The 27,744-nt window shown below is 33.8% G+C and overlaps 1 protein-coding gene across 1 annotated transcript; it reads left to right on the top strand.

Moving 5' to 3' along the window:
• LOC101891106 (alanine aminotransferase 1) lies at window positions 1-27,566 on the top strand. Its single transcript, XM_005181145.4, has 7 exons — window positions 1-192; window positions 7,864-8,462; window positions 24,145-24,234; window positions 25,638-25,897; window positions 25,964-26,528; window positions 26,783-27,041; window positions 27,113-27,566. Exons 2-7 carry the CDS (start codon window positions 8,019-8,021, stop codon window positions 27,259-27,261), a joined length of 1,767 nt encoding a protein of 588 aa, XP_005181202.1. The 5' UTR covers window positions 1-192; window positions 7,864-8,018; the 3' UTR covers window positions 27,262-27,566.
• Window positions 27,567-27,744: the final 178 nt, after the last annotated feature.

The following is a 27,744-nucleotide window of genomic DNA, read 5'->3' as shown; positions in this document are numbered from 1 at the left end:
AAATAAAATAACCAACCACTGAAACAACAAAAAGTAAAGAGTGTTTGTGTGTTTTATTTTGTGTTTTTTCTTTCATGTGCTTTTCATTGGTTCAGTATCAGTTTGCCAATTCTGTCGTGAAGTTCGGTCGTCGATCGATTGTCAGTTGTGGGGCTACTCGCGTTTTTGTTAACCCCTTCTAAAAATTCTTGTGTACGTAAGCGTCATTAGTTATTTTATTTATGTGATTTGTTTTAATTGAAATGAAGAGAAAACACGTGTTAAACTTGATAAAAATGTATTTTTTTTTTAATTTGCATAAGTTAAAAAACTTCATGTAATCATCTGATGTTTTTCCAAAGAGGTGTGAGAGAGTTTGTATGTATGCATGTTGCTGCAGAAAAGAAATGCCACACAAAAAAAGGAGATAGAAGATTTTGTGATGAGTTTGTTTTTGTTTAATGTTGCTTTTTTATCAAAATATAAACAAGACAAGGTCATTTATTTATTACGGTTAGATAATCATTTTTTACAAAGAAATTATACTATAAAATTTTTATTATTTTAACAATAGATAATAAATTGCACAGTAAAATGCATTATGTCATTCATCATATTTGCAAGCTAATTAAATTTATGCTAATAAGACATAATTTGGTGGTGTAAAAGGAGAAGAAAATAAAGATTTTTAAAATTGGACCACCTCATAAATCGATAGAGCTTATTTCGTCTTTTATCGTGCCCTCTTATCCGTCTGCAGTATTCTTCATCGTCTAGGTCAAACCCCAACCGGCATTCTATTTTGTGTATATCTTCTTGCACTTCATAAAACATACGTTTACACAAATATTTACTTTTTGTATTTTCTTTTGTTGCGCGTTTGTTGTAGTTTTTTGTGTTATTGTTTACATTTGCAACAGTTTGTTTTGTTGTTGATTGTAGTTCTTCCCCCTCAATGTCGCAAGTTTTGTAAAGTGTGTAGTTTTTTATTGCTTTCCTCCGTCTTTTTCATGAGTGCTAATTTTGTATCAACAAGAGCTAACACTTCGCCAATTAAATCACTTTCGCGTTCATAAAATGTTCTACAACATGTCAGACATTATTTAGGTCACATATTTTCTTGGCCATCGAATAATTTTCATTTGGAAAAATATTAGTTGAATAATGGTGTAAAAAGTTGAAACCTTACACCGAACAGGTTTCCCGTTTGGGCTTAACTCTAGTTGATAAAAACTCTTCAATTGTTTTTAGATTTTTTTCAGTGGTAGGTATTTTTAGCCTGATACCCGGGACGCCAGATTTTTGACCCGAGAGTCCGGATTCAAGATCCAAGAAAATATAGTTTCAGAGTAAAAATATATATAATTTTAAAAGAATTCAGGTAGTCGCATCGACACAGGTGCTGGGACAATGAACTGTCAAATCGATTTTGGAATTTAAAAATGATTGAATTTTGTAAAATTGTTAAATATACATGTCAAAACAGCTTCTGATTTGTGGCGTGTAAGAAAACATATATATTCTACTTATTTTTGACAAAACCTTTTAAAATTTTTAACTTATCGATGTTCATAAGCGTTGATGCATCTACCTGTATTCTTCTACTATGGTACATATATTCTGGATCAACACAATATTTAAGACTTAACTCTAGTTAAAAAAAACTGAGTTCTGTTTGCATTGCTCCCGATTTTTATTCTAATTTCTGAAAAAAATGTTTTTAAACATTTTTAAATGGTGGAAGGTATTTAAAATTTTTATAGAAGTTCTTTCTAAGCACTTTACTCCCTGGAAGAGAGATGTCTATATAGATCCACGATATCGTATAGCCTACATAAAAATTTTAGAACGTTATTCACCGGAGTTTTTTCAAATTTCGTAATTAGAAGGGTATTACAGTCTATGACAGAAAATTGTCTATGTAGGTCTAGGTCTTCGTATAGGCCCTATATATCAGTACCTCCCTATATTCGGTATTTTTACGATTTTAGGTACAATATTCACCGAAATTGTTTGAAATTTCGTATTTGAAGTTCCTAATAGGTACTACAGCCTGTGACAGAAAATTGTCTATGCAGGTACCTCCCCATATCAGTATTTTGATTATTTTAGCTAGCTTTTGTATTTGAATATCATAATTGCTTGTGACAAACGTTACCTATTCTGGTCCACGTCTTGGCATAGACCCAAATATAACGGCTTTATTCGGTATTTTTAAGATTTTAACATAATTTTTAACGGATTTCATATTTTTAAATTTCCAAATGGTGGACGGTATTCAAACTTTGGTCCATCCGAACTTATTGCTTTTTTTAGTTGCCTAGTTTTTAGCCTGATTTTTGAGGCCTTTTGGGTGTTGTTGTTTTGACGTTGGCGTTATGTATACATAAACTTTCCTAATGTAGATAGAGGTGATAAGGCTATTAGGCGAAATCACAGACATTGGACCATACATTTAATTTTGATTTGATAACCTTTCATCTTAGCGTCTAAAATTTGTAAACAAACAAACAACAAAAAATCGAATGTGGTTATTTGCAGTGCAATTTTGATGTGTTTCACTACATTGAGGTTGGGATATAGGTTTGTGTTAATTGAAATTTCGGAATATTACGAGCAGGAAATTTGGTCAGATAACTTTAATTTGTATTTTTAAAGTGTCTAGATCCAAATTCTCACATTCAACATTTCACAAATTTTGATGGGGTTTGAAAGGCATAAAAGATGTTTAGATTAAAAAAACAAGAATATTTTGGTAGACCCGATTGGAGATGGATATTTGGAGGGGTTACCGAAATTTTCAATTTTATCAAACTAAAATGAAATTTTTTAAATTCATTTTTATCGGAATTTTAAAATGAGAATCCATAGGTTTTTTGACAGTCTTAAGTCATCGGCATAAATGACGGGCCGAAACTGAACTAATTTAACCTAAGACTGCATTGTTGAACGGACTGAATAAGCCATCCGATCTCTTAATACAGTATACAAATTTTAATCCTCGCTATATGTATTGAATTAAGCATATATGTACACATAAACATATATATGTTCCATAAACCAAATAATTTATTAAAACAACAAAAAATTCTTTCTCCAATAGCAAATTTCTTTGGAAATTTTTTGAATATTGTGTCAACCCGTGCCATGCCCCCTTTCAAAGTCGCCATATGTTCAAACAAAATTTTTAAAATTATTTGTTATTCATTTTGGTAGCAATTACGAGACGAACGACAAAAATGCTATTTCTTTTCTTGAGTGTTTGCCAAAAAATTACCAATACATAAAAAGACACTGTACATTAGGGCATAGCTGATTTCTAATATATTTCAGTGACACACTTTTATTATAACCTCCACCATAGTATGGAGTAAGTTTGTCATTCCGTTTGTAACACCTCGGAATATACATTTTAAACCCAACAATTTATATATATTCTTGATCAGCATAAAATTTTATGTCGATTTAAGGAAGTCCGTCCGTCTATCTGTCTGTCCGTCTGTGGAAATCACTCTAGCTTCCGAACTAAAGTAGAAGTAGATTGATAAAAGTTTACTAAAATGTGTATTATGTCCGCAGGACTTTTGGTATTGAAAATGTTCCATGTAGGTCCACATTTTGGTATAGCCCCCATATAACGGTACCTCCCGATATTCGGTATTTTGATGATTTTAGCGACATTATTCACCGGAATTGTTTCAAATTGGATGTGGATGCTACAGCCTAAGACAAAAAATTGTCTGTGCAGGTTCACATCTTATAGCCCCCATATAATGATACCTCCCCTTATTTGGTATTCTGATGATTTTAACGATATTATTCATCGGTAATCGGTAAAATTTGGTATTTGAAGTTCGTAATGGATGCTACAGCCTAAGACAAAAAATTGTCTGTGTAGGTCCACGTCTTCGTATAGCCCCCATATAACGGTACCTCCCGATATTCGTTATTTTGTTGATTTAAGCGACATTATTTACCGGAATTGTTTCAAAATTGGTATTTGAAGTTCGTAATGGTTACTGCAGTCTAGGGCAGAAAATTGTCTGTGCAGGTCCAAATTTTGATATAGCCCCCATATAATAGTACCTCCCTATATTGATAATTTTAGCTACATTATTCACCGATTTTTTTTTCAAGTTTCGCATTTGAATATTGTAATGGCTTAAGTATAAAGTATATTCAATTATTTTGAGATAAAAATACTTAAAACAATAATGCCCCAAAAGAAAAATAAACTCTGTACGGTCTAATGTATCTTATTTTAGCTATCGTACTTTGCACCTTTGTTTGTTTATCTATTTTGATAAAAAGAAAGAAAAAGATTTTTTTTTTGCCCAAACCTCCTCTTCCACAAGAAATTTTGAACAGATATAGGATTTGTTATTTTGGTGATCAACAAAAACTAGAAAAAAAAACACAACAGTCACACACCCCTCATTTGAATTGAAATATTTGAATTTTGGGGGCAAATACAACGCGTGCAAATTAAGTTTCCCTAACACGTCGATGAACTAGACAAGAATAAATCACATTTTTATTTGCCCTTAGTTGCAAATTAATATTCATATTTACTTGTTGCCATAAACCTGTGGTGGCAGACTGTGTTAAACACAAATAAACAACACACGAAATCTCATTAATAATAGCTGCTGCTTTTTATTATGCGAAAAATAAGAAATGTGTGATAATTATGAATGTCTGATATCTTATCAAATATTATTTTTTTAACATAGGGGGTAGATGTAGACGATGTTGTCGCTGAGGAGGTAAACGATAATGAATCTAATCTGTTTTTTTTTTAATTTGAATTTTCCTACCCTTAAGAGAAGGATTATTCTTTTGAACCAGAGCCCTGTAAACCAACCTTTATCTTATCACGGCAATTGTTTGTCGATATATATTTTTTAATTTCAATAAGTGTGGACCAACACGGGTACTTCCTTCAAAAGTTAGTGTCACGAAGTGACATAACACCAACTGGCGCTTTGCAAAAAAAGTCTCGGCTCTTAATTGACGTTTTTGTAGCATCAAACACTTTATTTGTTTTTATAAACACCAATATACGTCATAAAATTGACTTTGCTCGGAAAGTATTTAATTACACATATATGTATATAAACAAATAACTTGGACGCATCTTCCTGTTAGAATGTTGTTCTCAATAATATTGGCATGTATATATTGTTTAGTCTCTTATCACTTACCAGGCGTTTTGGATGCACTTGTGGTTTCAATCAAACAAAACACCAATGGTCGAATTTCAATAACAATCGCACACGTTTTAATGTAATCAAATTAATCGATTTCAATGTCCATTTCCGTTGACTTATGATTTCTAAACTTTGGAATTTCTATTATATTTTTCGACCTTTGTTGAAATTAGAGGAAGAGTACGAAAAATATTACCAAATTCCAAGGGTATAAAAATTATGCACATCCCTCGAAACCTTGCTACGATCACCGATTGTTCCTTTATAATATTAAAAGTTTTCAAACTAGCAGATTTTTGCTGGAACAGATCAATTACTAAGATGGGATTTAAAAAGGAGAAGGTACTAGATAATTGTGGTTGTTGTAGCAGCTCCTACTGCTGTGTCTTTTTGCTTCTTCTCAACCTGGCTTTGCTGCAACCTGTTGGGCAATGAAAGAGATGCAGCTTGTCAAATTTTTAACCTTCCTACAGAAAACTTTAGGCTACCTATTAAAGAACCTAACTGACAATTAAAGAACCTGACTCAAAGTGATCATCACATCGATGCCCATTCTTGTTAGAAAATTTTATTTTTCCTCAAAAAACATTTCATCTTGGGAATCGGATATATCAGTGGTTGCTACCAGAGAAACATCTGCTGGGTGCTACAGCCTTGCTGGGTACTACAGCATATGACGAAAAATTGCATATGCTGGCTCACGTCTTTGTATAGCCCCTATATTACGGTTTTCACTTAAGCGGTATTTTTCAGATTTTTTTTAAATGTTTAAGTTTCTTCCAATTGGGGGTGTGTAAAAAAAATTCGGCCCGGCCGAACTTAGCCGCTTTTTTATCGGATTGAGATTAAATTCTCCAAACAATATTTGTTTGGTCCAAGGACGAATCCTATTGAAATTGGTGAGAATCGGTTCAAATTTAGATGTGACTCCCATATATATCTTAAGCCGATTTCTGATAAATTTCGCACCAAATGGCCAATATCAGTCCAGATGATCGGAATTTTGGCACATACGACAAATTCAGTCTTCAGAATCAAATTTGGAGAAAAACATTTCTGATATAGCTATAGCCCCCATATATATTTAATCCGATTCGGTGTTAAAGTTCCTCACATGCGCAATATGCACTCCACAACAATGGTCCTTGGTACCGAATATCAGACGCAGCTCATCAATAATTGTTTAAAGATCGGTTCTGATTTGGATATAGATCCAAAATATATATATTTATCCGATTTCAGGTGCACCAAATGGCTAACATTAGAGCAAATGGACTGCATTTTAGCACTTCCGACGTAATTCAGCCTACAAGCAAGTACTTCAAATTTTGGTGAAAATCGGTTCATATATAGCTATAGCCCTCATATATATTTCATCCGATTTGATGTTAAAGTTCCTCACATGCGTAATATGCACTCCACAACAATGATATTTGATATCGAACACCAGATACACCTCGAAAATACATCTGCCAAATTGTATTAATATAATTTGTTTTTGTTACGGGATCTCTACTAAATACGCATGGTGGTGTAGGGTATCATAAAGTCGGCCCCGCCCGACTTTTGACCTTTCCTTATTGGTTTATAGGCTCTTCTGTAACAATTCTAATTCTTTAAGGTTTGAGAGGAGAGAATTTGAAAAAATTGAGATTTATTGGAATCGTTTACCGATATGGGATTAATTATAAAATAAGAAAAACTGCGAGATCCGCCTGAGAGGATATTAAAAATACCAAATTTTTATTACCAATATTCAGGGCTCATATAAAAATGTAAAACGATGCTTGTTGGTCGAATTTGTATGCGGAAGAAGTCAGATTTTAAAATTACAGCCAATTCGGTTGAAACTTGGTGCTGAAAACTTTGAAATACCCAACATAAGGAAGTTTCTCTATATGGGATGGTGTTGCCATCTGAACATTGGCTCAAATAAAGGCTTGTGTCTTCTTTGGTACCGTTAAATAGAACCCTAAAACAGTGGATCTATATTCACCCTTCCTGGATAAAAGATATCTTACATACTGAAAACCCTAGATATTAACATTGACTTCTCAATTTATGTCTAAAACTTTTTAAATACCGATAATCTGCCGGTAACGTTATATCAACCATTCAAGACATAATTCAATTTTCTTTGTGAAATTTAAAAACTTTATAAAATATTTTGCATTTTCTCTTGTTTATGACTTGAACAATATATATTAATTACACACATGATGCACATCTTTATATATCTCCATTTTAACGTAAAGAGGATAAAATTTAAAAAATACCTTCAAATTTTCTGTGAGATAAAAAGGTTTGTGCCGAAAAAGTAACCCACTGTGTGGTTTGTGTCTACGCTAAAGCACCACCTTTACACAAAAGCTTTTTATAAGATAAGCAATAACAATAAAATTGTTTAAACTTTTCTTATTCTTTTAAATGTCCACATCGAATACCGATAGGTTCTTTAAACCCCCTGACAACAGAAACACCATTATTCCTATCAATAATGGGTACTTTACGATAACGTTCATTCCAAATATTTATCTTAGGAAATGTGTTTTTGTTTGATTATTGACAGGCACTGTCGTATATCAACTCGATGAACGTTAACCAAGCTTATCACCAACAATCAACCATAAACACCATACTCATACTCTCGTTTTACTCTTTGTTCTCTTTACAGTTCTGACAACAAGAAAACCAAACAGCAGCCAACAGACAGCTGTGGAACAATAACAAAGTTTTCCAAGCACACACACACTCATTCACGTCAACGGCCATCCCCACCGTCTTACTTTCTGCGTTGTAAACTCGTCGCTCGTTATTATTCCCATAACAATGAGTCGTCTCTTGCTTAGCAATTCCAATGCCGCCATCCAGCGTGCCACTGCTGCTGCCGGCAGCGCTGGTAGTAATGCATTGAGAGCACCATCAACCTCATCGCCGGCTATTTCCAACAATCACATATCTCGTCGTTGGAAATCATTGTTGATACACACCAACAAACCACAGCAGCAGAACAAGCAACAACGAAACCAACTCTCCTCATTCAGTCCGGCTCAGACCTCTAGCGCGCGCTGTAGTCGTGTCAGTAACAACTTGTATGTACCGAAATATTGTCGCGCTCTAAGTACCTCCGCCGTCGATCAAGCCAAAATGTCGGGAAATACCTCAAAATGTTTACAACTGGAGAATATCAATCCAAATTTTATAACCATGGAATATGCTGTGCGTGGTCCATTGGTCATAAGGGCCGGTGAAATTGAAAAAGAACTGAAACAGGTATGTCCGACTATGTGTGTCTTCTTCTAAGTGGTGAATTGTGTGTATTGAAATTTGAGAAGAATAAATCATCCCCAGTAGAACTGAAAAGCGAAATGCCTCATCTCGAAATGAGAAGAAGGGAAGAGTTTGCTGCGATATCCTTGTATTCCGAAGGAAACCCTAATGCGTAGTGTCGAACAGATGTTGTTATTGTTTGGCAGTTTTTTTGATAAAAGTGAATTTTAATGAGCCCTAGCCATATGTGGAGCGAAACTACGTGTATGGTTTTTGCAAACGGGTTTGATTCATTTACCAAGCGGTACACACGCCATAGTTGTTAGAAAAAACAATAAAGCTTCAAACAAGTAGGTAGTAGAAAAATATGTATGTCAGTGTGAAAGGCATACAAATAAATAAAAACCAAAAATGCCAGCAACACAACGCAATGTAAATAGCTCTAGGGGGCAGTGTTATTGTTTACATTCTTGAAAAATTGTAATTTGTTTATATCCGCAGTTATTCATAAGCGAAAAAGTCAGCAAAGAACATTTGAATAGGGCGAAGGTAAAAAATTGTTGTAGGGAATAAAATTGAAAAAGACAATTGGAATTCAATCAATTCATGGCAAATATTAGAAAAATAGACAGAGTTCAATTATTATATTTTGCGGATGGACCAAGTGAAATCATAAAGAGATTTCACATTCGAAATCTGTGTTCCTCATATTTGGACATTTTATCTGCAATATTAGACATTAGTATTTGGCAAAATTTCCTCCTGGCTTATAAAATTAACTAGTAAGGAAAGATAAAATAGGATGAACCGACTATACAGGGTGAGATAAAAAAAAATGCAACAAAGTCAAACGCCATGATTTTTATTTTTTTTTTTTTACTTTTAGTGAATGAAAGCAAAAAATATCGGAAATAGCATCAAATTTAAGAATAAGTTTAGATTTGTTCGAATTGGTCACCTTTGGCCCGAATTATGGCCTTCAAATGGCCAATGCCCGAATGTTGCTCTGCAGTATTTTGGCCGATTCCCGAAACTTTGGTATTTTTTAGTGCCAACCTTGCTTTCCAAAGTACTCCTGACACAATAGTTCAACGGATTGGTATCCGGACATTTTGGTGGTCATTGTGCGCTGGAAATGAAGCGAGTAACATCATTTTGTAATCATTCTTGGGTGGTGCGTGCTGAGTGCAATGGTGCTGAGTCCTCTTGGAATGCCCAAGGTCTGCGGCCAAAATGTTTGCGTGCCCAAGGCTTTAATACACCCTCCAGAATATTATGGCGATAATACTCGGAATTTATTCTGACGCCACGGTTGATTAATACGAGCAGAGAACGACCATCGGCTGTTATGGCGGCCCACCATCACCATGGCCGGCGCTTGAGTTCTGGTGGCTAACCGAAGGTGCACATTTTCAGCTGACCTCTTTGGCAAGTAAACACGATCATTTTGTTTGTTTACAAACTGCTGGACAACGAATGTTTTCTCATCGGAGCGGAGAAAACGAAATTCGGCAGTTCACTTTCGGCCAAGCGAAGAAACTCCTTACCTCTTTTGAGTCTATTTTCTTTCTGTAGCGGTGTAAGTTCTTGCACTTTTTGGAATTTCAATGGCTATACCCGAGCTCAATTTTCAATATTTGTCCAATGGAAAATTGCGATATGTTCAGATCAAGAGTCATTTATGGGCCACTGCGACGCGGGGTTCGATCAAATCGCTTTTTTTACTTTTCGAACCATTTCTGCTGATGTTGCTGTTTTCTTCTGTCCACTTCCTTGACGTCGGGCTACGCTACCAGTATCACAGTGACTAGCAATGGTACGAGACACAAAAGATTTATTCACATTTAAATGCTGGAGTGCTCTGACGATAGCCACTTGTGGTTTTCCAGCCAAATATAAAGAAATCACACTATCACGCTTGAATTCTATCACGAATACCTTTTTTCTGAAAAATTCTCAGCAAAATGCTTTTGTACACTTGTAAACAATACTGGAATAATTTTAACAGCTGTCGGACGAGTGGCTTGGAAATGACAGCAGTCTGAAGTTGGTTGCAGTTTTTCCATCTCACTCTGTATTTTTCTAATTCAACTCTTTAATTTGTGTATTTTGCTATAATTCTGTTATTGTTTTTCTTTTCCTCTTTCTGGAGGTTAAATTGTGCTAATTTATTATTTATACCATAATTAACACAAAAATTTTTTGCTCTTTTACAACAACATTCTAACAAAATGTTTTTATATTCGAACGCTGTATATTGGCACTGCTCTTGTTTTTGGCCATTTTACGAGTTCAAAATAAAAAAGCCAACATTTTAAGATTGTATATCATGGCAATGTGGTTGTCGCTTTCTTTTTGTCGATAATTTCTTTCGAATGTTTATTTTGTTTATATAGATTATTTCCATATCTAAATTCGTAGATTGTATACCACTACATTGTTGTTGTGCTCAGTTTTTGATCATTTCTATCGAATGTTTTTTTTTTTTGTTTATATAGATTAGTTCCATATCTAAATTCGTTCCATAAAGCCAGTTGACAACAATGTTCTTCTGTTATTAACCTAATAATAAAAGAGTCAAATTGTAATAGTTATTTCGTTAGCATATCGCAAACAGTGATATGTACTAATTGTAGTAATTTACATAGGTGCAGACACACCATTTTCATGTTTAGCATGTTAAAGGACAATATGTGTGCCCTTGAGTGACGAATAAAAACGAAAATAGTAGACTTCTCTGGGACAATTGTAATTATTATTTGTTGGTATAAAGGGTAGGTGTAGGAATCCTCTATAAATCAATTATAATCTATAAGTTACTCAGATCATTTCAAAATTTAATGATTTCGAAGAATGATTTAATTCAATGAAAAAAATGTCTTTAAATGTCACTATAAGGTTGCAATTACATTTTTAATTTCGAGACAATTTTGAATTTTTTTAGATATAAAAAATCTGTTCTTACAGGGTATATCGAATGTTGGATTATACCTGTCCCCGTCCGATATAAAAGATTTCCTCTTTGAAACAAAAACCTTGTTATTGTGGTTTTTACAAATACGCCGCACGAAAAGCTATCGTGTTCTAAACTAAACATGCAAGTGTTATAATTTCCATCTCAAATATCACCATCATCATTGGCGTCATTATGAAAGTACATATTACATGGTATTTCTCCCCGCTGGAAATGTGAGGCATTGGCATCATCTATTGCATTTTCAATAGCCCACTAATTGGTGCAATTGTTCTCATTTCGAACGTGTCTCGTTTACCACATTTGAACACACATAGTTGTTAATTACAGACATAGTTATATTATAAACTGGATCCGTGCATGGGTGTATGGACAAATTTTCAATTTTTTTTTTTTTTTGAGTTTCTTGTACATGTGTATGTATGTATCCTTCTTTGTTAATTTTTATCTCTTCAAACGCTCGCTTGAACACGATTACTTTTCTTAATGCTTTTGTGTATTTTGCATCAAGTCTTGATTGCAGACGAATGCATGAATCTAAATTAAATTTGCTCTCAACCGCTAGATTGTTTTATTTGAATAATGTGTCGCTGGTCATTGACCTGCGTTTAATAGACCGATCGAATCAAGGTTTTCGTTCGTATAAGTTTAAGGCGAATTCGGGAATTCAGTAGAATACACGATTTTTATTTTTTCGGTAGTGGTTTAAGTTATTTTGAGACTGATACTTTTTCCCGCTAGATCTGGCGTTTAGTACTAATGAACATTTGTAACAGGGAAACGGTTAGTAGAACTTTGGCCAATAATTGGTCCTCGTTATTGAATTCGCATTAAATTAAGTTTAAATTTGAAATCGGATAGAGATGGCTTAATTGATTTTGAGAAGTCTCATATAAAGTTGTTTAAAACATATTTGATTTAAAACGTGTCAGACTTTATTCTAATCGAATCTTGATCGTATGATCTAAAACTCAACCTAATTGGATAAATGTAGCGTGGTTGGTGCATCTGTTACCTCAAATTACAGAGAAACGAATGTGAGAGCAGTATTCAAATCTGAACGATTTGGACAAAATTTGGCAAATGAATTTCTAGGCTGTGAATAATATCTTGTAACGAATATAATTGTTATGGAGTACATACTCCGATCTGGACGTTGGAGGTTAATTTTTAAAAATTCGAAATGCTTCCAAGTTTGGAATTATTTTAACATAGTTCTTTTTATATGTTGGAAAGGTGCTTTCTAAGTCCCATAGTTTGAGCTTGTTCTTAACTAAGTTTAATTTTTAGTTTCTTTTGTCTGAAAATTACCCAAAGGTGCTCTAAAATTTGAAAAATCTCTATTTTCCAAATTTATTCTGACTAAAGATCCTTATGTTCGAAAAGTGAACCCTGGCACAATTCATTTAATCCGGTCTCAGCTTCTGTACAGTGGGCCATTTTATTTCTAATTTCCCGAAGATCCTCTGATTATTATACCCTAAGCCATATGGCTACAGAGGGTATATATCATTTTAAACGGCCAAAACGTTCACCGACAGAGAAAGGATAATCTGGTTTTGATCAAACTTTGCATATCATAATATTTCCATCAGTTCTAGGTCAGGCGCGAAAATGGCAATATCGGTCCACTCCATCAAGTACCTCCCCCACAAATGGCCAACATTTTAAATAATTATAACTCCTATAAAATGTGATGTAAGAGTCCGATTATCTTCGAATTTCACACATCACAATATTTTTATTAACCCAAGGTCTGGTGTGAAGATGGAATATATCGGTCCACGCTTTCTGGTACCTCTCCCAGAAAGGGACAATATTTTGAGAATTCATGAAGCTCATTAAACACGAAATTAGCATCCGATTCAATTAAAATTCCATTTTGGTACATCTCAATATTTCCAACAACATAAATTCTGTTATAAAGATGGTAGTGATCGGACCATTCCTTCTGGTATTTCCCCCACAAAGGGTCAAAGTTTTGAATAACAAAACGATAATAAAACCCGAAATAAGCATCCGGTTCTCTTCAAATTACACACATTACAATATTTTTATTAAACCAAGGTATGGTGTTAAGATGGAATATATCAGTCCACGCCTTCTGGTACCTCCCCCACAAAAGATCAAAATTTTGAGCACCCATAAAGCTTTCCGTTCAGACTTTGTACATATCAATATTTCCAACAACACAAGTTCTGTTATAAAGATGGTAGAGATCAAAACCCTCAAAGAAAGTGGAATAAGCATCCAACTCTCTTCAAATTTCACGCACACAAACTTTATCTGCGAACCACTTCTAGTACCTCACCCACAAAGGGTTACAATTTTCAGTTCTTTAATCTGTCATGACTTGCGAAACATGTTAGCGATTCTTTAGAACTTCCTATGTATAAACATTTCTCTTAACCAAAAACCTGAGATGAATACTAAATTTATGATTTTCCATAAAATTGGATACAAACGTTCAATTTTCTTGCAATTTTGCCCAAACCAATATTTTTTATCTGTATTAGATAAAGTTCGAAAATGGAATACTGTGGTCGACTATATGTGGAACCTCACGCACATGTTAACAAGCCAAACCTGGTACGTCGCAATATTTATATCATATTTATTTGGGTCCGATAGAACTCCATAGATGGTCAAACATTTGAATAATCATAACAAGAAGTCAAAATATATTTAAATAATCGAACATTGGCTGAGGGTATACATCTGTCGGCAAAACCGACTAAAGTCTTTATATATATATTTTTTTTAACTTCTTATATTTTTAACTTCTTTATATATATTTTTTTTCAATTGAAGTACTCATCAGTAGACACATGTCCTCGATACATAACATGAAATTCTCATGTAACCGAATATAACCAAATGATTATATAATATGTATTACAATTTTCTTTAGCAACTGATATTTGTTCACTAAAGTGATTGATTGTCAACGTAAACAAACCGACTACCCCTCAAACGGTGGTAAAATTTATTCACGTATTTTTTTAAATATAGTCGCTTGTGTTTTCGCTTTTGTAACTAGCCGGAACACTTTATTGAAGCGGCTTCCAATTGTCACGCAGACAAAGTAGACGAAGTTTCATTCTTGTCGTTTTTTTCTATTCCCTCGATGATATTCAACAAATTTAATACATTTTCACACATCAGCCTGACATGGGAACAAAAAGTGGCGCAATCTGTTTGTTTTTTGTTCTCATATATATTAAACTACTACCTCACCGCCGCCGCCACCATCATCCGCAACAGTATCAAAGTTGATGACTACTGAATGAAAATGACTGGAAGTAATATGTGCACGTAGCGCACAAAGAAGAATCGCATCCTCCTCTTTAACGCAACACAAAGATGAGGAAGTAGTTCGGCATGGTTATCATAAGTATGTACATCACAACAGCCCACCACCCGGCTTAGAACTACGACAACAAAACAAACCGTGTTCTCTTCTATTGGAATGTTATGGTTCTGCGCACATTGCACGGGACAGCTCTCAGGGTGACACTCCTCCAAAAATGCCAAGCGGAGAGGCCAAAGTTGAAGTTGCTCTCAAAAAAATTTGTTGGGTGCATTTTGTTTTGAGCATGACGTACGGTTGTTTGTCTGTTTGTCTGTTTTTTTTTGATAATGAAATATTACTAAAAGTGCATTTCGTTTTCTAGTCGTTTGGTCGGTCGGTTGTTGGGTTGGCATTGAACAGACACATGAAAAGTAGAACATATGGTGTGCGAATGTGTTATAAAGTATATATATTTGATTACAGTGACTCAAAGTAATTTTAAATCATTTTAATAGGAAAGATTATAAAGTCTTAGAAATGGAAACGAGAATAATAATTATGCATAGATCTGGTAATAAAATAAGAATAGATTTGTTAAATCTCACACTTTTTAATGTTATATTAATAACAAATGGTTAATGAAGGAGTTCATAATGAAGTAGTACTCTCGCTGCTCCTTTTGAAGTACTCCACTTGAAGTCAGGAAAGATGTTTTCGGTTCTCCATATTTCAAGAATATCGGGATTTGATTCCAAGTCATTTTAATTATTTTAGTTAGCATTTATTTTCGATAATTAATCTTAATCGTAAAAATTTGAAAAGAAAACGGTTTCTATTAATTTTTATGATGAGAATTTGTACAAAATTTGTAATGGAATTCTTTACCTACTTACAAAGATCCTAGCGGAAGATATGTTCAAGATGCAAATTGACTATCTACTAGCCGCACCACGTCTTTGTAAAAATCATGACATCATTGATATACTCCGAAATAACTTGATCTTATGGTTGAATTTTTCTTTGGCTCTTGCCATTTTACTGTGATATTGTCCCAGAAACAATAAGACTGTTTGTTTTCAGTAATGGATTTTTCGGATAATTTCTGGTAGCTGGGACTTTCCAAGTTATAGCCAAGATATATAACTTATAAATCCGAAAGAGGATATAGAAAAATTTCGGGATCCTCGATATTAATTTTGTCATTTTATAATATAAAAATGATTTTTTTATGAGCTATACGAAAGTTTTTCAAGAATACGCATAAAATTGAAAATAAAACAAGTAAAATTTTTACTGACAGATGTATACCCCCAGCCTTGACTTGTGATTATTCAAACTGTTGACTCTTTATGGGGGAGGTTCCGAAGCAGTTGCCCAATATTGGCCAATTCGTATCTTACCTAAGACTGATATAAATATTACAACCTGACAAATTTGGACTATATCGAGTACTTCCTGTACTTTTTATGAGATATGTTCAAATTTTTGGAAAATGTGGAAATACGCGTGAGGTAACAGATATGGCGGACCGAAGTATTCCATTTTCATATTTCATCTAATACAGTTAAAAATATTGGTATGTGCAAAATTCGAAGGAGATCGAACATTTATATCCAATTTTATCCAAAATCATATATTTCGATAAATTGCATATTCATATCAGATTTTTGATCAAGGGAAATATTTAGATATAGAAAATTGTAAAAAATCGTCGACTTGTTTCGCAAGTTATGACCGATAAAAGTATTGAAAATTGTGACCATTTGTGGGTTAGCTACCAGAAGGGGTTGGCAGATGTATATCATCTTTCCAACAGATCTTGTGTTAGCAAAAATGTATGTATGTAGGAAATTTGAGGAGACGGATGGATGGATTTGGACCGATATATTTCATCTTCACACCTGACCTTGGATTATTAAAAGTATTGTTATGTGTGTAATTTGAAGACAAGCGGACTCTTACAACACATTTTATAAGACTTATAATTATTCTTATAAAATTCTGACCGTTTGTGGGAAGTACTTGATGGAGTGAACCGATATTGTCCATTTTCGCACCTGGCCTTGCACTGATTTAAATATTTGAATATGCAAAGTTGGAACAAAATCGGATTATCCCTTGTCTTTTTGTGCTGTAAATTATTTTCTTCGAAAATGTTGACATTTTGTGGGGGAGGTACCAGAAGTAGTGGACCGATATTGCCCAACTCCAAACTCGATCTAAGTTTGACAATAATATTACGATGTACCAAGTTTGGATCGAATAGGATACTTCCTTGGAAGAAAGGAAAAACATTAATTGGTATAAAAAATATATTTAGTCTTATATATAGTATTGTGTAACCATATTCGAACCACGGTCTATGTAAGTTGTTTAATATGTATGCATTTAGTTTCCATTTCTGCAAGTAACAAGTAGATGACGTAGATGTTCCAATTTTCAAGTGTCTACTTTTGCCTATTCAATTCTTATTTAATGCATTCTTGTTGCTTCAGTTTCTTTGGTGGCAACAAACTGCTTTGTCTGCCTTAATGTCTACCCAGTAAACAATTTTTGCCGAATTCGGTCCGATTTCTGTCAGAATCTCTGAAAAAATGTCCGATTCTGATTCCGAATTCCTTCCGATTTCGGTACGAAAGTTGTATGGACGTGGTCACCGAATTCGGAAAGATTTTCTGAAAAAAATCTGAAAAAATATTAGATTTTCTGGACGAATTCGGTCTGAATTCGGTGAAAATTCTTGAAAAAATAGGAGAGAAAATTAGATTTTCGGAAAAGATTCGGAGGACAACTCCGAATTTCTGAAAGAAATCGGGCAGAATTCGTCTGGAAATTCGGCGGAATATTCAGATTTTCTAAAAGAAATCGGTCAGAATTCGAAAGAAAATTCGGAATAAAATTCAGATTTTCTGAAAAAAAAAAAACGCTCAGAATTCGGGAGAAAGTTCCGATTTTCTGAAAGAAATCGTTCAGAATTCGGAAGAAATATCGAAAAAATCGTCACACCACTTAAAAATGAAAAAAAAAACACATATTTATTTAAAAAACAAACAATTTATTTCGGGTTTCGTAAAAATGTAGTTTAAATATTACATCTATAATACATTTACATTAAAAATATTATTTTTATTAGGAACATAACATACAGTATTTTAATGCACAAAAGAGTTGAACAGATAACAGATAATTCAATTATTTGTTGTTATTATATACATATATATAATTTTTGTAATTCACTGTATCTTTTTAAAACAAAAATAAAATTAATTCAGTCTTTCAGCCTAGGCTGATTCACAACAACAACAAAACGCACATTTTTACAACGGAAAATCTAACAGTTCACAATAACAATAACAAATAGCATTTTTGCTTTGCGCTTTGTTGTTGTTGAGATCTTGAAATGAATGATCACAACAACAACTACTATGGGAGAGAATGTGTCAAACCACCACCATCCGTTTACATGTGGGAGAGAATATGCCAGAGCAATAGACAATCTACTCTCTCCGTTTGTACATTTTTCGAGTTTTTTTCGCTTAAAAACACAGGAAAATGTGCAGAAATTCTAAAAAAAAAACGTTTAGAAAATCGGACCAATTTCTATCAGAAATTTCTGAAAAAAACGTCAGAAATTTCGGAAAAAAATCTAAAATCAGAGCAGTCGGAAAAAATTGTTTACTGGGTAGCTAGCTGTCTGCAATGAACTTAAAAAATACATATACGTACAGTATGTTTGCGTATGTGTACTTTAAAATACATTCTTTTAGATACATTCACAAAACAAAATTATAATAATGAGTGTTCATAAAAAGTAATTTTGACCTTCATTGAATTTTGAAAGTTAAGTTTTCGATGTTTTTTGTCATTATTCTGCAAAGCTAAATTATTTGGCAAGCCACAAAATTTTATAATTTGTTGATTTTTTCTTCATTGCTAAAATCTCTAGATAATTTTATTACAGATTACGGTGATAGCTTATCTTAGGAATCGTGCCAGCTTATCATTTGTTTTGTCACTTAAAATGAAAATATATTATATTTTTTATGTAACAAAATAGAATTCCTTGGGATGGGTTCCTCAAAATGAACTTTACCAAATATAAACCCACAAAGTATGTAGAACAAGAGGATCAAAGAGCCGAAGTTCTGGTGCAAATGGTCATTGGAGCACGCTGAGATTTTGTGTAGGTTGGATTCTAGAAGGCGCGAAAAGAAATATATGATTGACATGAACTTCTTGACCATTAAGAACTCAAATCTAGACAATATAGCAATCTATTCGGCTGGAACAAAAATTGAAAATTTTACATGTGCAAGGTTCTATTGCGATAGCTTAAATATTATATAATTCTTCAAGCTTATGAATAGCTGCAGCCTATTTCTTTCGAAAACCGTTTCAATCCAAAATTCTAACGATATTAGTTTAATGGGCCCAATTTACCTCTCTAAAGAAACCAGACCAAAAACATGAGGTAGACATAGTTCAAATGGCTTCTCACTTGACGTTATTGACTATTGCAGGCTTTGTAGGGACAGACGGAAGACTTGGTTACACGGAGTTAACATTTGGTTTGGTTTGGTTTAGTTTGTTTGGATTAATGATGCGTTGCTACACAGGAGGCAACTGCCTCACTCGGATATGTTTGGTCCATTGTGTTCATCCTAGAAAGAATAAAGGCATTAGTGATAGGATAGAGAGAGAGAGAAAACGAAGGGTTTATAGAGAGAAGTACAGTTGTAGTGGTCTGCTTAAACAGGAAATGTTTACTTGTAGATGATGATGGGATCTATGTTCGAAAAGAACTTTGCAGTTTCTAACTCCAACCTGCCAAATGGCCTATGTGTCCTGTTGGATAACATGGGGTATCTGCATAGTAAATGTTTAATCGTCTTTATATCTTCTTCACATAGTCTATAGTAGTCAGGAACAATGTTATCCCAACTTGAGGTCCGATATCTGTTACTGCAGTGGTCAGTCAATATGCCTACCGCAATTCTTAGATCAAACCTACTAAGCAATAGAACGATGAAGCTTGCTCTTCTTCTCGATATCGCCGGCCAGATGAATTTAGATACCCTACAACTGGAATTTTAGTCCCATCTTCCTCTAACTTCTTCGATGAGAGGTTTTTTAAGCAGCTGACATAATATCTTATTGGTGATTTAACAGTCTCATCAATCGGTAGATCAATCGACTGGGAACCACTTCCTTATGATTAAGCATTATTGAAATTAAACTAGTAAAGAAGTATCAGTCGGTTTAGCCGACAGATGTATACACCCAGCCAATGTTTATTTAAGTATATTTCGACCTCTGTTATAAATTTTGGCCCTCTATGGAGTAGGTTTTGAAGGAATGGGCCAATATTGTCCATTTCATATGGGACCTAAATAAATATGATATAATTATTACGACGTACCAGTTTTGGACTATTTTGGTTGCTTCCTTCAATTTATTTGAAATATTTGATAATTTTTAAAAAATGTTAAAATGTGCGTGACGAACCCAGATGTAGTCGATATATATTGGTATGGGCAAAATTACAAGAAAATCGAACATTTATATCCAATTTTTTTGCGAAATTATAATATATCCATATTAATCTCCGGTTTCTGTGCGAGAAATATCTAGTTATAGCAAGTTGTAAAGAATCACTGACATGTTTCGCAAGTTATGATAGATTAAAAGTATTGAAAATTGTGACTCTTTGTAGGTGAGGTAACAGAAGGTTTTTGCAGATATATATCATCTTCACAAAATATCTTGTGTTAGCAAAAATTTATGTGTGAAATTTTAAGCGATTTGGATGCTTATTTCGCTTTCATTGAGTGTGTTTTTATTCAAAATCCTGAACCTTTTGTGAGGGAGGTACCAGAAGAAGTGGTCCGATCTATACCATCTTTATAACAGATCTTGTGTTGATGGCCATTCAAGATTTTGACCCTTTGTGGGGGAGGTACCAGATGGAGTGGACGATTTATTCTATCTTCACAGCAGATCTTGTGTTAGTAGAAATAATAGGATGTGTGAAATATGAAAATGATCGTTTTGGATATTCAAATACCAGATTGAAAGGTTTGGTCTCCACCATCTTTATAACAGATCTTGTGTTGATGTGCCTGATCTGAATGGAATCATATGCTAATTTCGCGTTTTCTGAGCATCAACATTTTGTCCATTTCCGAACTCGATTTAAGTTTGACAAAAATATTACGATGTACCAAGTTTGGACCAAATCGGATACTCCCTTCGAGATTTATCGTGCGCACCAACCAGACAGACAGACGGACGGACAGATCGACTCCAAATATCCTGAAACGAATTTGGTCCAAGGAGACCTAGAGTCTATAACAATTATTTCGATGAGGCAGGTTTTGGCCGTATAAAATTATTTATATGCTCTCTTGCCATATGGGCTGAGGGTATACAAATGTTTGCATTTTATCTTTATTTCAGAGCTATTTATGTGTACCCGTAACCAAAACAAAATAATAAAATTCAAATTAACTCTGCAACTGGAAGAATGTTTTCTTATCAAATTATAACATAGTCTTTAGGTTTCTATTTTTGAAAAACTGGTTAGCCACATATAACTATTCACGATATTTGTATATACTCAGGCTAGCTTAAAATTAATTTTTATATATATTCTTGAAAGTCTCAAACATAACGAAAATTCAATACGCCTTTCATTCCTGGTATAGGTTACAAAAACATACCATAAGCCCTCATTTAAACATCATACTTATCAATTATCAATTTTATGTAAAACTAATGATAATTGATAGCCGATTACAATATTGAGTGGCAATTCAAATAACAACAGTGGCAATAGTAAAAATTTTAAAATGCAATTACTCAAACAAATAACTTTCAAACAACCTTAAATAGAGAAAAACCCCGCCTAGCAAATAGCTGCTAAATGTGTTCGAATGCATGAATACATGACAAAAAAAACGAACAAGTGGAAAAGTGTGAAATATTGTAAAATAATACTACATTCGTGGTTGTAGCTATTCTACGAAATTACAAAAAAAAAAAAAAACAATGCACCCACATGTACGGTCGGTATAGGAAAATTTTGGAAACCAATACAATTAAATGGAATTTTTTGCTAGATGAGGTGTCTCAATTAAATGCTTTTTTTTAAGCTATGACATTTTGAAATATTGGCAGTTTTCTAACAAAAAATTCCCTCCATCACAAACCAATGGATAATCCAAATATTTATTCAATATGAAACATTAATCTGATTTTGTTATAACTTCTTCCAGTTAAACCCACAAGACATACCCGTTAATCAAATAATTTCACTATGATTGTTAACTGTCAATTTTTAATAAGTAACAATTTAAATGACATGGGTAATTTAATAGCTCACTTTAATATTAAATTACGGCATGATGTAGCAGAGTTGTTTGCATTCTATTCTCAGTCGGTTTTTTTTTTTTATTTTTCATTCATTTGTGCAAATATTGTTCAAACAAACAATTTTGTAATTTTCTCATTTCATTGAGAAAATGAGAAAATTGTTGCGCAAAAAATGTCAAATAGTTTTTTTTTTCCAGTATTCTGTTCTGAATTACGATAACCCAATTTTAGCACATAGCTGTGTACGTATGTATAAGCACAGTATTATAAATATAAAGATATGATAAGTGCTTGCATTCACACCATATATTGTCATTGTGTTTATCAACAGGCAAGTAGATTTGTTTATTTAGGAAAGTAGCAGTAGTAGAAAATTGATTTAACATACGCTAATAATATTTTTGGGGCACACGTTTATAAAATTATTTTATTGAAGCTTTGTTAGATACAAAGATACAAGTTCAGACCTTAATTGAATTTTTGGTACATTTTTAAATTATATATAATCATAAGTAACATTATTATTGCAAATATGCTCAATTTTATTAAAATAATAAAAAATTTAAAGTGCCAATACCGACAATATTTCGCCACATTCTCAAAGAATTGCCAAATGATTTTTTGATCCTTAAAAATCAAACGATCCACTCTTTCTGATAGCTCCCACAAAAGGTCGAAATTTTCAAAAAAAAAAAATATTTTCTACACAGAAAAAGATTTTGCCCTAACTTTGCTAGGTCTGGTGCGAAAATAAACAATATCGTTCCACTCCTCGCAAAGGGCCAAAATTTTAAATAATTATAACTCTTATATAATGTGAAGCAAGAGTCCGATTGTCTTCATATTCTACATATACCAATATTTTTATTAACCCAAGGTGTGGTGTTAAAATACCTCCACCACAAAGAATCCAAATTTTGAACATTCATGAAACTCATAAAACGCGTTTCTATTCACACTTGGTACATCTGAATATTTTCATCAACACAACCTCTATAATAAAGATGGTAGAGATCGGACCATTTCTTCTGGTACCTCCCCCACATAGCGTTCAAGCTTTTGAAAAACAAAACGCTCAAAGAAAGCGAAATAAGCATCCAACTCTCCTCAAATTTTACTCATACAAATATTTTTGCTTATACAAGATCTGTTGTGAAGTTGATATATATCTGCGAACCCCTTCTGGTACCTTACACACAAAAGGTCACAATTGTCAATACTTTTATATGTCATAACAAGTCAGCTCTACTTTACAACTTGTTATATCTAGATGAATATATCGTATAAAATTTGATATAAATGTTCGATTTTTCTTTAATTTCACCTGTACCAATATTTTTATCTGTATTAGACGAAGTATGAAAATGGAATACTACGGTCGATTGGTAACTCACGCACATTTTAACATTTTCTAAAAATGTTCACTTATCTCATACAAAGTAAAGGATGTAGTCGATATAGTCCACACCTGGCACGTCGCAATATTTATATCATATTTATTTAGGTCCTATAAGAAATGGACAGGGTCAACAGTTTGAATAATTATAACACAAGTCAAAATACAATTAAATAATCGAATATAGGCTGAGGGTATACATCTGCCGGCAAAACCGACGGATACTATTTTACTTGTTGATTCTTAAACAAAGTTTGTTCTTGAATTTCTTTCAAAGTATTGACATTTTAAGGGCTACTGTTATTTTTAATCCTTTCTTGGTTTGGGTTTATTACTTAGATCATGGAAGGTTGCATTTCGAATTCTACAGTCTCCGGAATTATCAATCTTTTATTGTACAAACTTTATTCTTTTACATTATCCTTTAATCCGCTTAATGTCAGATTTCTCATTTCAAAATGGGGATTTCGTTACCTAGACATATAAATTATCATAAGTGTTTTTTCCTTTTTTTGACTTTTTTGTATTTTAATAAAACTAGTGTTTTCGAGCTTGAGCTCTTTGTTGTTGTATTTATTGTTTTATTAATATAAATTATTATAAATATTTGAATATTATTCAATTGTCATTTATTTCTTCTTGTTTCTTTCAGGGTGTCAAAAAGCCTTTTGACTATGTCATCCGTGCCAATATTGGTGATTGCCATGCCATGGGTCAAAAACCCATCACCTTCCTCAGACAGGTAAGTTCTCATGAACAGAAATTATATTGCCGCACAAAATACTTAAAAATCGGATTGTGTCGGACTCTTTAAGAGAAGTTATTCAGGGAAGTAGCTTCATTTTGATAGTACAGTATGTTCGATCGTCTCAATTACTTCTTCGTCCTGACATATTCTACAGTAATCAATGTCATCGCTAGAGAAGTAAAGGCTTTCAGTGCCGCTTGACTATCGACCTATATAGTTAGCGGACTGATAACCTCGTTGTTCCTCGTTACCAACAGGTCTATGGCTTTTTTGACCGCAAAAATTTCCGCCTGCCCGCTACAGTCGTTTCTAATCTTATAGGATTCGCGAACATTAGGAATGTCACAGAAGACACCAGCTCCCGTACACCATTCCATCTTTGAACCACCGGTATAGATAGCTTTGCCGTAGAAAGGTGGGCCCAGATGTCTCTATCAGGTGTGTGTCAGAGTGTTGAAAACGCTAATCAGAGGGGATTAATATATCTGAACCGATTTTCACTAAATTTGATGTACTTGATTCGAGGCTGTAGTCTGTTAAATGTGCCAAAATTCAGGTCATTTGGATCTATATTGACTATTTGGTGTACAATTAGCTATATCCAAATCTGATCCGATTGTCGCCAACTTCAATAGGACCAGACATATATTATTTGGAAAATTTCCTCTCAATCGGATAATAAATGCGATCTGCATTTTGTTCACAAAAATACATGGACAGACGGACTGACCTGCATAAATCAACTTAGAAAGTGATTCTATGAAGATCCTCAAAAGTAACTATGGGTCTATCTCGCTACCTTCTCCATGTTACAATCAAATGCACAAAGACATAACACCCTTACCACTATGTGATGTAGGGTATAAAAATCGCTGATAATTCCGATTTTATCCCAGTTGTGCTTTTGTGGATTATGCCTTCAATATGATTCTATCTGCATATTCTGGAAAATGGGCAAGGAAGAGCTAACAGACCGCTAGTAAAAGCCTGCCATATGGGAATTCAAGTGGTCCGTTTTAAGAGTTCGGTAAATTCATAAGACTATCCTCTTTTAGTTAAAGTTTAATTGAAACTCCACGATTTTTGAACTCGTTATGAAATACGGGGCTCTTTCTTTGTGTTGACTTACTGTGGAGATTTTGAGAGAAGCGGAGGACCGATGTAGCTCACCATCAAACATTGTCTTAGCAAAATGAGCTAAGTTGGACCAAATAGTATACTCCCATCAAGAAATAAAGATAGTTGGCAGGCAGACAGATTTGCGGTCCATTTCTATGATTTTTGACAGCATCTTCCAACGAAACTTCCAACATTAGCCCTATATAGAAAAAAAAAAAACAATATACATATAATTAAAATTTTTATATAAATTATTCTCCTTCAATTTTTTCGTATAGCTTTTGAATTTGACTTTTGATCCTGAATTACTGAATTCGCCCAACTATCCTGAGGATGTTAAGGCTCGTGCTAAGACTGTACTTGAAGGCTGCCAAGGTCAATCGGTTGGTTCCTATACCGATTCTGCCGGCATTGAAGTGATTCGTCGTCAAGTAGCTGATTTTATTGCTGCTCGTGATGGTGTACCCTGTGATTGGCATAACATTTTCTTGACTGCCGGTGCCTCGCCTGGCATTAAGAGTGTTTTGGCTCTTTTGAGGTAAGCATATTATATTGATCATTAGAATGTATAACTAAATATATAATTTACCTCCCTTCTTTGCAGATGCAAAGTTGATGGCAAAGCTCCCGGTATCATGGTGCCCATTCCCCAATATCCATTGTATTCGGCCACAATTGCCGAATATGGTATGACCAAGGTTGACTACTATTTGGAAGAAGAGAGTGGCTGGAGTTTATCGACCGCCGAGTTGCAACGTTCATATGATGAAGCCAAAAAGACCTGCAATCCACGTGCCATTGTTGTCATTAATCCAGGCAATCCAACTGGTCAAGTTTTGACTAGACAAAACATTGAAGAGATTATCCGTTTTGCCCACAAAAACAAATTGGTCATTTTGGCCGATGAGGTGTATCAGGATAACATTTACGATAAGGACTCGAAATTCTTCTCGTTCAAGAAGGTTTTGACCGAAATGGGTTCGCCATACAGTGAAATGGAATTGGCCAGCTTTATGTCGACATCAAAGGGTTATTTGGGTGAATGTGGTATTCGTGGCGGTTACATGGAAATCATCAATATGTGTCCCCAGGTTATGGCTATGCTAACCAAATCGATTACTGCCTCGTTGTGTGGTACCACTGCTGGTCAGGTGGCTGTTAGTGCTTTGGTAAGTTGGGGATCTCTAATAACATAACATTTATAAAATTAAAAAAAAAAAATAATTGAGCCAAAATTAGCATATTCGGCAATAAATTCTGAAAATAGAAGATAATACGAAATTTTCCCAAACTTTTCTTCTTCTATCCCCGAAGAGGGAAACTCAACCTTCAAAAATATCATTTAAACCTAAGCTTTTTTATACTTCTTCCAATAAAACATTTCAATATTAAAGTAATACATTTTAATTTTTTAAATTTTCAGGTTAATCCTCCCAAGCCCGGCGAGCCATCATACGAAAAATACATTGCGGAAAAGAATGGAATTTTGGGTGCATTGAAAGAACGTGCCGAATTGGTACACAAAACACTCAGCAGCTTTGAAGGCTACAAAGTCAATAAAGTACAAGGAGCTATGTACGTTTTCCCACAAGTTGTTATTCCTCCCAAGGCCATTGAAGCCGCCAAGGCCAAGGGTTTGCCCGCCGATGTTTTCTACGCATCTGAACTTTTAGAATCAACTGGTAAGCAAACAAATCATTGTCGCAAAATAATGACACTCGTAAGATTGATGTCATTATTTCTTTTCCTTTAGGTATTTGCATTGTTGCTGGCAGTGGTTTTGGACAGAAGCCCGGTACATATCATTATCGCAGCACCATTTTGCCCCAGACTGATGTATTGAAGGACATGATGAACAAATTCCAAAAATTCCATTCTGAATTTATGCAAAAATACAAATAAGCCACATCAGCCCCCCTCTTTCCCGCTATTGAGCCATTTGTGTAAAGTAAAGGTTGATCATACAGATCATAATAGTTTTTTGTTTAATTCTATTTTTGTTTCTTTTTTGTTTGTCAATCCCCCATTTTAATGTGATCGTATGCATCTTAAAAAAAAAAAAAAACAAAAAACAAAAAAGTGTTTGTTATTTATATACATAAAAAAATGATAATATATTTCATAATATATACAATTAAATAATTATTCTTGTTAAGATATAAAATGCAAGACAAAGAAGAAAATCACTGAAACATAATCAACGATAATTGTAGTTGTTTTCTTTCGTTTTTATTAGTTTTTTCTTTTATTTTTTTAATTTAATTTTTGTAGTCTAAACAATGGGATGTTGAGATTGTCAATTCGTGTGTCCCAATTTTGGAATTATTTGCTCCCGTCTAGGTTTCAACGCTTTCTTTTCAAATATTTAATAAATATTTATGAAAT

Source organism: Musca domestica, unplaced genomic scaffold, assembly GCF_030504385.1.
Source record: "Musca domestica strain aabys unplaced genomic scaffold, Musca_domestica.polishedcontigs.V.1.1 18, whole genome shotgun sequence".
Lineage (NCBI taxonomy): Eukaryota > Metazoa > Arthropoda > Insecta > Diptera > Muscidae > Musca > Musca domestica.
This window is presented reverse-complemented; position numbering and strand designations above follow the sequence as displayed.

Excerpts from the sequence above, each read along its gene's own strand:
- LOC101891106 (XM_005181145.4), top strand. The coding sequence starts at position 8,019 with ATGAGTCGTCTCTTGCTTAGCAATTCCAATGCCGCCATCCAGCGTGCC. Across the intron at positions 25,898-25,963 it reads AGTGTTTTGGCTCTTTTGAG|ATGCAAAGTTGATGGCAAAG; the intron begins GTAAGCATATTA and ends CCTTCTTTGCAG. Across the intron at positions 26,529-26,782 it reads AGGTGGCTGTTAGTGCTTTG|GTTAATCCTCCCAAGCCCGG; the intron begins GTAAGTTGGGGA and ends TTAAATTTTCAG.